The sequence below is a fragment of the Athene noctua genome, chromosome 11 (assembly GCF_965140245.1).
Source record: "Athene noctua chromosome 11, bAthNoc1.hap1.1, whole genome shotgun sequence".
Taxonomy (NCBI): domain Eukaryota; kingdom Metazoa; phylum Chordata; class Aves; order Strigiformes; family Strigidae; genus Athene; species Athene noctua.
The window spans coordinates 14,609,619-14,623,878 of record NC_134047.1 but is presented as its reverse complement, the minus strand read 5'-3'; the positions used below and the strand labels follow the sequence as shown (position 1 = coordinate 14,623,878).

At 58.8% G+C, this 14,260-nt stretch overlaps 1 protein-coding gene and 1 pseudogene across 1 annotated transcript; both read right to left on the bottom strand.

Moving 5' to 3' along the window:
• Positions 1–1,727: 1,727 nt before the first annotated feature.
• Positions 1,728–2,701, bottom strand: LOC141964771 (serine protease 23-like; annotated as a pseudogene).
• A 3,274-nt stretch (positions 2,702–5,975) lies between these two features.
• On the bottom strand, positions 5,976–13,938 carry SLC7A3 (solute carrier family 7 member 3). Its single transcript, XM_074915353.1, has 12 exons — positions 13,815–13,938; positions 11,157–11,565; positions 10,792–10,950; positions 10,525–10,705; positions 10,311–10,423; positions 9,134–9,356; positions 8,814–8,953; positions 8,632–8,734; positions 8,136–8,326; positions 7,304–7,470; positions 6,915–7,023; positions 5,976–6,808 (listed from the first exon to the last, which is right to left on the bottom strand). Exons 2-12 carry the CDS (start codon positions 11,524–11,526, stop codon positions 6,675–6,677), a joined length of 1,890 nt encoding a protein of 629 aa, XP_074771454.1. The 5' UTR covers positions 11,527–11,565; positions 13,815–13,938; the 3' UTR covers positions 5,976–6,674.
• Positions 13,939–14,260: the final 322 nt, after the last annotated feature.

Below are 14,260 nucleotides of genomic sequence, written 5' to 3'. Positions count from 1 at the left end.
TGGATTTGTGTTATGTAAATAATAGCGGCTGCTTCCTGCCCAGTAATGTGTAATCATTTTTCATGCATTATCTCATCCAATATAATAGTAACTGTTGCACACCCATCTGCAGACCAGGCATACAATTTAAATTAGTTTAACACTCACATTACCCCAAGTCTCGATAACTGAGTGAGGGGGGGTGCTACATTCAGTTTGTTGAAATGTCTCCTGCCTGTTTGTTTTGCAAGTCAGGTTGCTGCGCCTGTACAGCTGTCACAGGTCTTGAAGGAACTGCATGTTTAGCCTGCAGCAGGTTTAAGCAATGACAGCATTGAGAAGCCTGTGATGCGGGCTGCCCCTCAGATGCAGTGAAAAAGAGCAGGACATTGACTTAGGTGTGAAAAATACAAGCAATCAACTGTCCAGCGTGGCAAAGCAGCATCAGCGTGGGGTATCTCATGGAGAATATGAATTATGGAGCGGATAATTGCCTGGGCAAGCACAGCAGGAAAACAGGAAATCTTAAGGAAGATGGGGAGAGGTATCAGCCATGAAACTCTAGGATTAGCAAAAGAATCTCTTGGGTACGAGGTAGGGAAACGTAACAGAAGCTTTCAGTTTGCTCCTGGAACAGCCTGGTGTGGCCTGTTAGACAGATCAGGCCTATGTATGTGACAGAACATGCAGAAATCTGTTCAGCCCGATGCCTGGGCTGTTTTATGACTGCAGAAGGCATCAGTCCCTATTTTTGCAAGATACTGTGATTTCAGCTCAACACAGATTTCCCTGTTCCACTCACTTCAGTCTGGAGGAAGAGTTGGGACTTCAGCAAGTCCCAAACCAAGGCTAGCAATCTATGCAGCCTTTCTCTTTCAACATAACCTTTGCAAAGAGATTTGCGCTGACTTTTATTCAAATACATGCATTTGCCTAAAAGAATCCACCTCAAACACTACAGCTGCAGTAAATGCCAAGATTCCTTCCTTCTACAGTAATCCTAGACAGAACCAAAGAGAGATAAGAAAGTTTGCAAATCAGTGGGTTCTCCCAGTTCTCAGGCCGTGCTGCCACATGTAGGTACCCACGTGCCACCATGCTGCATCCCTCAGAAGAGGTGTCCTTGCCAAGAGCATTCCCAAGCATGGTGGTTGCCAGGGTCCCAGAGCAGACCCTCCTGTCCTGGCCAGGCTCCTGGCTGTGTCACACTCTGTGCCCAGAAGACTCAAGCTCCAAGGCTGCCTTTCAGACACCTGTCATCAGCACAAAAAGGTCCTATTAGGAGAGAAAACCCTTTGTTCTCACATTGCTTGGGCAGTGCCAAACTGGGCAGTGCAGCCAACAGGCCGAGACACCCGATGAGACCCAAAAGAAACTGGGTACAGCTTAGCAGCAAGCATGTGGCTGCCTCTCCAAGTCGTGAGAAGTTAACGTGCTGGAAGCAGAGGCCACTTCCCCAGGCCAACAGACAAAATTTTTCTGCAAAGAACCCTGATGCTGAATTAATGCCAGCATCAACCAGAGGCGCTTAAACCACCCTCAGGCTTTCTGGGGAATCAGGACTTGGAATCCTGTCGGTTTCTGGTGATCTGTGGAGACCCTCTTCCTTCCTCCATTATAAAGAACAGAACAAAGTGGAGCAGTTTTGCCAGGAAACACTGCTCTTGCTCAGGCTCCTTGGCCATGCTCTCAGGAACACCACATCAAATCCATCTGCACTGGGGAGGGGAAGAGACAGGATGAGGTTCTTATTCAGTGTGACAGCTTTTAGAGTCCCCTTTGATCCAGTAACAAATCTGAGCAAACTTTAGAGCAATCAGGCAAACAGCATCATTATAGTTGTGGTGCTCCCCAGCCACTTCCAGCCACTGGTGCCCTGAGAAGACCCTGATCACCTCCCATCTGTGTCATACAGGGTCCCACACTTTGCCATACACCCCAGAGCTGGATGCACCAGGCATGGCATCATAGCGCTGGCAGATGATGTGGACTGTCTCATCCTTCACCCCACAGAAGCAGTAGATCAGCTCACCTGGCCTGTCGCTGTCAAACCCTGGGAAAAGAATCTTCTTCCAAGCTACCTCCACTGCTGGAGCTGCCATCAGCCTGATGTGTGAGCACCAGTGTGCCCAGCACATCACCGCCTCCCTCTCCCATTGCCAGCACCCTGCACCTGTGTCAGGAAACCCACCTTGATCTTCTTGGCCCCCTTCACTTAGTCTTTGCTGTCATAAATGCAGTGGGCAGCAGTGAGGATGTGCTGCTTGGACACCAGCACATCTGTGCAGCCCATGGAGACCTTGACAGTGGCAGAGAAGGGGTAGTTCATCAGGAAGTGGTTCCCACTGATGAAAAACCACCTGTCCGTGCCATAAATCTGCTGCTTGCATCACACACACCACCTGTGCCTTCTCCTCTCCACACCACTTGCACTGGGACTCACTTCCACTGTAGTGAGGATGCGGGTGCCATTGGGATACACTGTCTCATAACCGAGGTACTCCTGGAAGTCCTGAGGGGCCAACGTGGCCTCCTGCTCAGCACAGGCATTGTTGCAGGGTGTTGTCAGCTCGGGGACAGGCTGTGACAAGAACCGCCCTTTGGCTAGTTGGAACGTGGGCTGGGAAACAAGAGTGTGAACCAGGTCACTAGCTGCAGCACTGGGAAGAAAGGAGAGCAAGAGAGGAGCAAGCACCTGGCAGCAAGTCATCACGCCAGACATACAAAGGCAAAGCAAGGAGAGCGTTAAGCCTGCATGATTGGAGAGCTGACCACCTGCTGCGGCTCAGGGCTGGGAGGATTATCGGATGCATGCTGCCTTCTGCCAGCTACTGGGTCGTGCGTGCTTAAGCTGTTACCGCAGAAAGCAGAAGCGTTGGGACCTGCCTGAAGCAGGGTGAGTAAGGAGAGATAGGAATCTCACCCGGCACCAGCTTTGATCTCCTGGGGCTCTTCTGGACGGTGAGGCCCTGCAGCACAACCGCTGCAGAAATATCACGAGCTCATGAGTTTTCTCTGTCGCGCCGTAACCCCATCTGCCTCGGGGTCGATTTCCTGGATTCCAGGCCTTGTGTCTTGCTGATGGATGCATCCCACCCGGCAGCCGCTTGGCTCCCCTCCACCAGCTGGTCATCTGCAGGGAGGAGGATCTAATGGTACCTGCTTGTGAGTCCTAGAGGGGAGAAGGCTGCACATTAGTTCCTCAGATTGAAGTGTTTGGTGTCACAGAACAGTGCAGACTAGCCAGCCTATTTTAACTCCCAAACGGATCATGGTACCCAATTTAAAATTTAATCTGCTGCTACATCTCCACATGCCAGGGCCACCCCTGTTCTGGCAGAGGAGCAGTGCAGGCTCTGCAGTGCCAGCTCTTCCTCCAACAGCTCAGCAGCACAGCCCTCTGTCTCCAGCCTGCCCCCAGCCTGCGTACTCGCTCAGGCTGCTCTTGGCAGCCCCCACAGAGGCTCTTCCTCGGCAAGCAGCTGGTGTGCAGAGAGAGCTGCTCCGACACCTCCACCCAGAAAGCCCCATGTCCCCAAGGGCAGCCTGGGTCTGCACCAGACACGTGGCACTGCATGGGGTTATGAAAGGCACAGGGGACAGGGTGGAGCCAGGCAGGGAGGGAGGCTGAGAGCCATTTGCTATTTGCACCCTCCACACCCTGGCCCACCAGTGCTGTGCCCACAGCCAGAGCATGTTGCCTTCAGCCAGTGGCCGCAGTCAGGCCTCCGCTGCAATGCTGCCCCAGCTGCCTGCCCCCTCAGCAGGGCTTGAGCTAAACACATCCAGAGCCAACAACCCTCCGGCTCCCCTCTAAATGCAGGGGGATGGCAACAGGGAGATCACAAACCAAGCCCTGGCTGTAGCTCCCAGGGGAGCCTGGGCTGAGTGCCGCCTCCAGCGCTACAGCCAGCAAGATAGCACTGAAGACAGGAGGCATCCCTGCCCGTGCTCCTGCCCACGCTTGTGCCCGGTCTGCCCAACACCCAGGCACAGGCAGGGAAGCAGCTTCAGGCTTGTCTGGTTCCCTCCAGGACTCTGCCAGCCTCTCTGCTGGGGCTGGAGCCACCCCGGAGATGCCCACGGCCAGGCAGCAAGCAGGAATGCAGCATGTGCTGCAAATCTGGGTGGAAACTCCCCGGCTGATGGGGCAAACCACAGGCAGCTGTGTGCAGGGCTGGGGAGCAGGCCTCTCAGCAGCAAAGCCAGGTTCTGCTTTTTGCTGCATTTTCTCAAACCGGGAAATGGCCCTTTCCAGACTCGTATGGGAGTAAAAAGCCCACCCTGCAGCCCCCAACAACTGACAGCCTTCACCCAGGAATATTCTTCCCTCCTAGACCCTCTCTGCACAATGGAGTCCTGGGTTGCTATCAGAGCATCTCAGCGGGCCACACACAGCAGTTAGAGCAGTGAGAGCAGCACAGGCAGCTCCCTTGTGCCAACAACATGCTGGGGTTCTGGCTGGGTGTTATTTACCCACCAATTCATGCACGAAGACGTGCAGCAGCGCCAGCAGAGCCTGGGAAAAGCAGAGGCACTGCCTGGTGGAGGATGTGGTGCTATCCCTGGCAGCTCTGCTAGCCTGGATGGAGCAGAAGGAGGCATTGGACAGAGAGAGGCAGGATCCCCCTAGAGTGGATGCCCAGAACTGGCGTGGCCCCTCCAGGCAGGCAGAGAAGGGCAGGGCATCCAGCATGGGGCTCAGGGGTGGACAGGGCTGCTGCACTCCTGCCAGCACCTGTGCCATGGCAGGATGGCACTGACCCACCCCCTCGCACTGGCATGGACTGATGGCTGCCAGACAGTTGCTTACCTGCCAGGCTGGGAGCTGCCCAGGGCTTCCATCACCCCCCTCCATGTCCAGAGCTCTGCCAGTCCCAATGGGTGCCCAGGATGGGACACCAGTGCTCAGTGGGATGGCCTGGAGCCAGGCACAGGCATGTCTGTGGGCACAAACAGACCCACACCTGGCCATGGGCATGGACGTGCACATGTGCATGGGGACAGAGGCACAAAGGCACAGGGGTCTGCAGCAGTGCTGAGCTAGAGGTGAGGGCTACAGCCATATCACAGGCCCTAGTGGTTTGGGCAACAGCACCTGAACCCGGGTGCTGGGGGGACTGCGGGCTCAGGGCTCAGCAGGGCCCCCATGTGCTGCCCCCAACCAGAAGATACACACCAGACAGGGTGGTGGGACCCAGCATGGCACACCAAGGAGAGCTGGAAGCACCTACAAGGAGTCAGTGCCAGGAGTCAGCTGTGTTTGAGGGCTGGAGCCTGAGGCTCTGGCAGGGCACAGCAGCTGGGGGCAGGCGGTGCCCAGCGTGGGGCCAGAGCAGGCGCCACAGCCCCTTTCACTCCAGGCACAGCCCTGGGGCAGGGCTCGCAGCGCCAGCCCAGGGGCCAAGCAGAGCTGATGGTGTGGATCCCTTGCCACTGACCGTGCAGTGACCCCGTTCCACTGCCAGTAAACAGGGAGATGCCAAACCCATGCAAGATCCATCTGCCCTAAATTAGTTTATTTTGCAGAATAATCTGACAGGGCTGATTTAGACCAGACCAGAATCTAGGAAATCACCATTCTCACATGGATGCAGCCCAGCTCCTGGCCACGCTTCCTCTGCAGGCTGTTGCTGGAGCCTCCAGGAGATACTTCCAAGGTCTTTACTGCAGCTGCTGCCCTGGGACCCGGTGACACACTCCCAGGCAGCACAGGTACTGCAGGATGAGGCCATGGCAGGCTGGCATCCTGCCCACAGGTACCAGCAATGCTGGGGTGAGCCGGCCTGGAGCACTGCACCCCAAGGGACAGTGCGAGGGCCAGGCGGCAGGTTTTGGGTCGGTTTTGGGCAGGGCACTCACTCTGCAAAGAGAGCTGTGGCCAAGCTCTGCTCTGCACTGGCACCAGCCTGGCACACGGCCCAGTAGCATATGGGGTCCTGCCCAGGGGTCAGTGACCACAGGGCATGAACACAAGATGCAGCAGAAGCAACAGATCCAAGCACTTAAACGTCATTTACTTTAATAAGTATAAAAATTGACATTAAAATTAACCAATTGTACAAAAGCATACAATGTTGGACAGCAGTACAGCTATACTGTGGACATCTTCACAGACACCTGAGCTAGCTGTTCACACCAAGCAGCATGACCAGGGCAGCACAGGGCTCAGTGTGGGATGCAAATCCACAAGTTTTGGCCAGCTGAGCCCTGTGCTGCCAGGGAATACCGAATTGTTGGCAGTACCAGAATGAGCCATACCAAGCCTCTTCGCACGGCTCCAGCCATGGTTGTCATTTAAACACCCAGCACTTGGAAAGCACAGAGAGGAGGTGGTGACCACAGCCACATGGACAGATGGAACAAATACAGCTGCACCATCACGTGGGGCCTCCCATGTGCAGGGAAAGCAGCATTTCTGATAGCAGCTTCCACAGCAGCAGGGCCATGACAGTGTCCTGCCCCTTGGCAGGGTTGGGGGAACGGGAGAGACCAGCCCCCAGCCACCAGCACTCCCACCTGGCCCGGGGACTCTGTGAACTCTGTTCTGCAAGGGGACAGGGCAGCCCACTCCGCGGTCCTGACTCTGGGACTCATTCCCCTCAGGAGATGGGGTGAATGTACGATGTGGATCACGATCTGGTCCTCAAGTGGTAATACTGACAGAGGTCCACGGAGTGCTGGTGCCTGATCCCTCAGACTGCAGCAGCCCCAGAGCTGAGGTCCAGTTCAGGGTGGCACAGAGGCTTTTCTACTGTGGCACAGGGTTCCTCCGCATTTTTCCCTTCCACGCTGTTCCGAATCCCATAGCCAAAGTAAATCATAAAACCTACAGGACAGTTTCCACAATGAAGTGTGCAGCAGCAGGCTGCCAGTGTAACAGACCTGCAGGGGACACCCTGCAGGCACCACGCTCCCCTCCGCAGGACACCTACCCATAACCATCCAGATGGCAAACCACCCCCAGGTGCTGGCACTCAGCTGTACCATCAGCAGGATGTTAATGAACAGGCTGAAGATCGGCAGAAATGGGAGGAAAGGTACCTGTAAGGGACAAGAGACACCATGTCAGCTGTGCCTTGAGGGGCTCACCCAGGCTTGAGGATGCTCTTGGCCACAGAGGGATCCTACCTCTGGCACAGCCCAGAGAGCACCCAGGCACTGCCACGCTGGGGACCGCACCTCGGAGAGCTACACTGCAGAGGCCTGCACTTTTCTGGGTGGTGACTGCCCAGCAGTGAGCCCTGGCAGACCCTGCAATGGCCCAGACCCTGCCAGGGGTCCATGGGGGTGCAGATGCCAAGCTGCTGTGGGCTGCACTCACTTTGAAGTTCAATCGCACGTTGCTCTGTGGCTGCCTCCAAATGATGATGGTGGAAATGAGCAGAACTACGAGGAGCAGCACCAGGAGCACGATCCAGCCGACACTGGCATCCTTCAGCACGGTCATCTCGAGGGTCAGGACCACACAGATAACTGTGATCAGTGTGGCTGCAAGAGAGGGGGCAGTTGAGGGGCTGCATGGCACATGGCCTCCCTGGGACCCCAAGCCTCACCAACGGCTGGGCTGAGGCACCCACTCCTCCTGGTCAGGTATGGGTCCAGCACGTGCTGTCTCCAACACCCACCCCAAAGCCTTAGGAAAGCACTTTGCCAGGGGGAACTTTCCAGCCTGGCAAGCTGAGGGGAGCCTGTACTCAGCTGGGCTCAAACACAGCTCTGATGCTTACCCAGACCTGGCCAAGCCACCCCATTCTGGCTGCACAATAAAGCCACTGATGGACAGATCAAACCTCACTGGGCAAGCCTGAGCCCTCTCAGGGGGCTAGGGACCACCTTGCTGAGTGGCCAGCCTGGGCCAGGCTCATCACAGGAAGCTCCCATGACCACCCACACATGCGTGCCTTTGTGCCCACATCCTCCATCAGCCCGTGTGCCCCAAACCCCAGCCATGCCTGGTGCTTGGCACACTGCTCAGGGCAGAGCAGGCCAGTACAGGCCACTGGCACTGCCAAGAGCAGGTGACAGCCTGTGCTGCCCAGATCCTCTCCTCTGCCCAGCGTGCCCACCATCCCTTCCCAGCTCTGCCAAGACACACCAAGATGCTCTGTCCCCTGGCAGGAGGGGACATCAGCCACCAGCTCCCGCTCACTCACCAATGACTGAGACACAGATGTAGACGATGCGCCCTGAGAGTGCAGTGGGGGTGTCCGTGGGTGGGTTGAAGAGCATCTGCAGGGCACTGGTAGCAGTGATGGTTGGGTTCATAATCACCCTCTCCTCCTCGTTTCCATTCAGCTCCAGCATTTCCATGGCCTTTGGGGAGCTCAGCTGCCCAGGCTGGTACCTGAGCAGATGGGACAAGCTGCAGCGGAGCCTGAGGAACTTCCCAGCCCAGAGGGATAGTTGGCAGCACCCTCATACCCCTCCCACTCCTCCAGCCCCATGTGCTGCTCTGGCAGCAGCCCCGCAACAGCCACCCCACAGATGTGCCCAGAGACACCGTGCAGGCTCTTGTGAGCAGCCTCCATCTCAGAGGCTTGATGCTTCCCCAGGCTGCATCCCCCCAGGAAAAAACTTTGATAGATGAGCCCCAGGCTTGACACAAGGCACCTCTGCCCTGGGCATCGCTACACAAAAAGAGGCACCCACCGGAGGATGAGCACACACACCGCCACCAGGGAGTAGGCCAGCAGTGTGCCGATCGACATGAGGTCCACCAGGTCCTTCAGGTCAAACAGGAAAGCCATCACCGCTGCAACGAGGACATGCAGCATAAGCACAGCTCTGGACCATCGTGGGGCTGAGTGTGAGGCAGCAGCTGGGAGCCTTACCCGCGAGGAACCCTGAGACGACGGTGGCTGATAGAGGGGTCTTGGTGCGATTGTTGATGCTGGAGAGGAACTTGAAGAGCAGCCCATCGTCTGCCATGGCATAGATCACACGGGGCATGGGGAACATGGACCCCAACAAGCTGTGTGGGGAGAGGTGGCTCAGGGAAGCTGTCGACACCCCCCACCCAGACAGGGAGGGGACCAGCTCTGTGCTGGGGGCAGGACACCAGACGGATGGGGAAAACCCCCAGCCCAGCTGGGACGTATGCTGCTGCTCCCCATGCTGTGCCAGGCCATGCCAGGGATGGAGCCAGTCCTACCTGGTGGAGAGGGCACACAGAGAGCCGACGGCAACAGCATAGCGGGCGGGCTCCCAGCCCACTGCCTTGAAAGCCTCAGGCAGGGGGCTTTCCTTGTTCAGGAGGAAGTAGGGCACCATGAGAGTCAGGGCGGCAGAGACCCCAAAATAAGCCACGAAGCAGATGAGGAGGGACACAATGATGCCAATGGGGATTGAGCGCTGTGGGTTCCTGGCTTCCTCCCCTGTGCAGAGATAAGAGGCAGCGTCCATCCCCACTCTGCATCCATGCCCGCACCACGGGGGCAAGTTACAGCAGGGACATTCCGTGGCAGCGTGGGGCTGGGCAGCAGCAGGCAGGGGCTGTTAGAGAGGAGGGGTCCTTCGCCATGCTGCTGTGCTGGCAGAGGCTTTGGCGCTGCAGAGAGCAGAGGTGCGTGGCTGCAGTCCTGGCTTCCAGGCACAGGGCTGCCCGGCAGCTGGGCTCGTAGACCCCACAGCCATGCCAGCCCTCTGCCCCCACCAGCAGCTCCCGCTCCCCAGAGCTCGCCGAATGCACATCATCTGTGTGCATGGGCACAGCGATGCAGCCACCATGCCCTCTGCCCCCCAGCCTTTGCAAAGGTGTACTCTCCCGCTGCACCACGCTCCCTGGCAAGGGGCTCGGCAGCCAGTGTAGGAGGGAAGGAGGCAGCTGCTGGGCAGCTCCTGAGGGCCAGGAGCCACAGGCAGGGAGGTCAGGCAGAACAGCCTGTACCAGCCACCCGCTAAGTAGATTCCTAGAGGAATGAGAGGAAATTAAGAGGGCTCCCTGCGCTCCAGAGAGCAGCGGTTCTGCATAAACTCAATCATTTAGAAAAACGTTGCTTGAGGCTGGATAATAACCAGGAGGCACTAGCAATTCCCAGCACTGTCACAGCTTCAACTCAGCAGTAGAAATGCTTCTGCTGCCCCAGGAGCTGCCTGCACAGGCAGAGTGCAGCCCCACTCCCACCACAAGGTGCGGGGACCCCTTATTCCTGGGTCAGGGCAGAGTGTGAGCCCTTTTGTGCTGGTCTAGCTGGGGACGGAGCTACTGCAGGGAAACCTCCCAGGAGCGGTGGGATGGGCTGTTTCCCACGCCATGGAGCATCCTCCCCGGTGGGTCCCACCCAGCTGGGCTGGGGAAGTACCCACACCCCCCTCACCCAGGCTGGTACCTGTGGTGGCGATACAGTCAAAGCCCACAAAGGCGTAGAAACAGGTGGCAGCGCCTGTCAGGATCCCTTCCAGTCCAAAGGGGACAAACCCGCCAGAGCCAAAGTCTTTTTTCCTGGAAAGGAGGGAGGAGAGCAGCTGCCACGGGGTGCATGGACAGCAGGGCTGGTGCCAGCCCTGTGCTGGATCCTGGCCTGGCACGGTTGCTCTCCTTACTCGATGTCATTCAGCGGGTCCAGGTACGAGAGGTTGCTGTAGTCCTCCTCCGAGAGCTGCCAGTTCTTGATGTCTCCCTTCACAAAGCCGGCGATGATGACAAAGCTCAGCACCACCAGGTTCACCGCCGTGAAGATTTTGTTCACGAGGGCAGATTCACTGACACCGAAGGCCAGTAGCACTACAGGGACGGGAGGAGTGAGTGGGGACCTGCTGAGCTCCCACACCACCACCCGCTGTGCCACAGAGCTGCTCCTACACACTCACCAGTGAGCAGCCCGATCAGGATCACAGCAAAGAAGTCCGGGTGCTTGGCCAGCACCCCTGGCAGGTTCAGTGAGGTCTTGTCCATGAAGAAGGTGGAGATGTGGTTGCCAATGATGTTGTCAAATGCTGCGCTCCAGGCTCGAGCCACGCTGGCCGTGCCTGGTTGACGGCAAATCTGAGCATCAGTCCAAGACCAGGGCAGAGCAGCACCAGCCATCCCCACTCCAGTACCCACCTCCCTGCTGATGCCACCCCACACCCTGCTCCTGCAGCACCACACACTGCCCTCACAAACCACCCCCACTGCTACTGCAGTGCTGGAAGGAGCCCAGGCACACATGCCAGCACCCTGCCAGGCCCCGTACCTATCACATAGGAGAGAATGAGGTTCCAGCCAGTTGTGAAAGCCCAGATTTCACCAACAGTGACGTAGCTGTAGAGGTAGGCGGAGCCAGTCTTGGGGACGCGGGCCCCAAACTCTGCATAGCAGAGTCCAGCCAGTACCGATGAGAAAGCAGCTACCAGGAAGCAGAGGACGATGGAAGGACCAGCCATCTCCTTGGCCACCTCCCCTGCCAGCACGTACACACCGGCCCCCAGCGTGCTGCCCACCCCAAGGGCTATGAGGTCCAACGTGGAGAGGCAGCGAGCAAAACGTGTGTCCTCAGAGCTCAAATCCACCACGCGCCGGCGAATCAGCTTCTTCCCAAAGCTGGCCATTTTTCCCCCAAACATCTTGTTCTCTTGTGGGTGGTGCTCAGCTACTCAAAACCCCTGCAAGAGAAGGGACCACAGGAGCGTGAAGCTCAATGTCCTGCAGGCAGCAGGACCCACACTGCAGGCAGCAGGGCAGGCAGTGATGCCCACAGGAGCTGTGCCTGCTCCCAGCCACCCCATCAGCACCAAAACCCCACCACACTGATGGGGCAGAGACCATGGTGGCTCCCTCCAAGGCACCATGGGGCTGCGCGTACCCCACCTGCACAGCCCCCGCACCCGGACAGAGCCAGGGGTGAATCCAGCGAGTCCGTGGTGGGAGATCATTGCACAAGCTCTGTGTGGTCCCCACCACGGGGCCCCTGGGCACGTCCCAGAGCTTCCCCACTGTCTCCCAGCAACTCCCCACTGATTTGGCAGCCTGGAGATCCCTCGGCCCAAACTTGACTGCTGGCGCATCCCTCCGGCCTGGTGTGTGGGCGTGCGCAGGGCGATGGCAGGGAGACAAAGCATTCCTCCAGTGAGAGGATTTGGCAGGCTAGGCTGACTCACTGGGACACAGCCATTTCTCCTTTGCTCCCAGCATCTGCACTTACACCCTCGGTAGGGATGTGTGGCCAGACACAGAGAGCAGGCCCCAGCACACATCCCTCATGTGCTGACGGCACTTGTCGAGCAGCCCACAGGCTCCACAGGCTTCATTGCCCTAAACGTGTGACACTCTCACTCCCCTTGCTTACAGCAGCCACCCATCCCCAAAAACCTCTGGGAGACAAGCACCCTGTGGAGCAGGCAGCTGGCACAGGGTGAGAAGAGCCACAAGGAAAGAGGGTCCTCATGCCCATGGCTAGCGGCTGGCACCCTGTGACCAGCACCTTCCCCCCACCAGCTTCTCCCTTCATTGGGAACCGAAACACGCTCCAGCCTGGCACCCGGGGCAGCACCAATGCCACGCTGTATGGATCAGCATAAGTATACACGAGGATAACTTTGTGACCCTTTTCCACTGAGGGGGATTAGCAGGGTTGCAGTGGCAGCCACCAGCTTGGCTGCTTCCCCATAACCAGCAAACCAGCCCATTACTGGAGAATCCTCCCCCTGAGCTGGCATGTGCCACATCTAGCCTCGGCCCAAGGAGCCAGCCCAGCCCAGGGCTGCCTCTGGGCCAGGTTTCAAGGGAACAAGTGTCCCAGCACTGGCACGCTCCCCAGCCACTGTCCAGACAGCTTTAGCTGCCTTCCCAATGCTGCTTGATTGCTCCAGTAATTTCTGATGCCCAACACCAGCTCAGGAAACTGCTCTGGGCTGGCAGAACAAACATGCTCATTGCCAGAGAAGCACAAAAAAGAAAGCCCAAGTGCGCAGAGCAGGAACATGTGGGACAGCTGCCCCCTCTGCATGCCCATGGGCCCTGCTGTGCCCGGTGACGGGACCCATGTTCAGCACCCAGACCCTCACCAGCCCCTAGCAGAGCCGGCCTAGGATCGGCTGGCGGATGGTCTGGCTCCGGGGAGGTTCATCCCACGGCCGGAGAGGTGTCGGAGAGGTGTCTCGCTGAATGCCACGCTGTGCTGCTGGCGCCTGAGATGGTGAGCACCCAGCAAGCAACGGGCAGGCAAGGGAAAGGGAGGGAGAGAGGAGGGAGAGGAAGAAAGAAGAGAGGGAGAGAGAAAGAGGGGGAGAGAGAAAGAAGAGGGGGAGAGAGAAAGAAGAGGAGAAGAAGGGAAGAGAGGGAGAGAAAAGAGAGAAGAGTGGGAGAAGAGGGGAGAGAGAAAGAAGAGGGGGAGAGAGAAAGAAGAGGGGGAGAAGGGAAGAGAGGGAGAGAGAAGAGAGAAGAGTGGGAGAAGAGGGGAGAGAGAAAGAAGAAGGGGAGAAAGAAAGAAGAGGGGGAGAGAGGAGAAGAGAGAAGAGAGGGAGAAGAGAGGGAGAAGAGGGGAGACACGGAGGGGAGAGAGAGAGGAAAAACAGCGTGTGAGGTGACAGCTCCCGCCATCCGCTGCATCCCGGTACCCACCGCATCCGGCCGCGGCTCAGGGCAGGTGCCGGGGCCGCCAGCCCCCGCCCGGGACCCTCATCCAAGCCCCCACGGGGGCATCTCCAGCCCCGGGGAGCCGCCAGCCACGCTCCGTCCCGCCGCGGAGCCCGACGCTGCCCCGGGGAAGGCGGGACCGGGCCGGGGCGCCTCGGCAGGTCCCGGTTCTTCCGCCCGCACCGGCCCCACGTGCAGGCGGTGGCTGATGCAAGCGCGGCACCGGTTGCGCCAGGCCCCGTCCGGCCCGGTGGCGGCAGCGCCCGCCGCGACTCACCGGCGGCTCGGCTCGGCTCGGCTCAGCTCGGATCGGATCGGCTCGGCTCGCTCCGGTGCGGCCGCGTTCAGCTCCGCTCGCCCCGGGACTACTGTGGTCGCTGACGCGGAGGGGGCTGAAGGGCGGGACCGGCTCCGCCCCGAGCCGACTCCGGAAACAGGCACCGGCGCTCACCCCCCCGGCGGCCTCTCCCCGCTCTCGGCAGACTCGCCGCAACGCGCCCAGGGGAAGCGACGGGCGGGCGGGACGGGCCCCGCGGCCGGTGCGGGGAAAGCCCGTCCCGCCCCGCCCAGCCCCACTCGTGGCCGGTTCCTCGCGCTCTGTCACCCGGTTAATAAAAACCCCCAAATTCAAGCCCTGAATGGCCGCGGCGCGGGGGCCGGGCTCGCCCTCGGGAGCGCGGCTGCAGCGGGTGGCACCGCCGGGCCCAGGGCGAGGGACGGTGC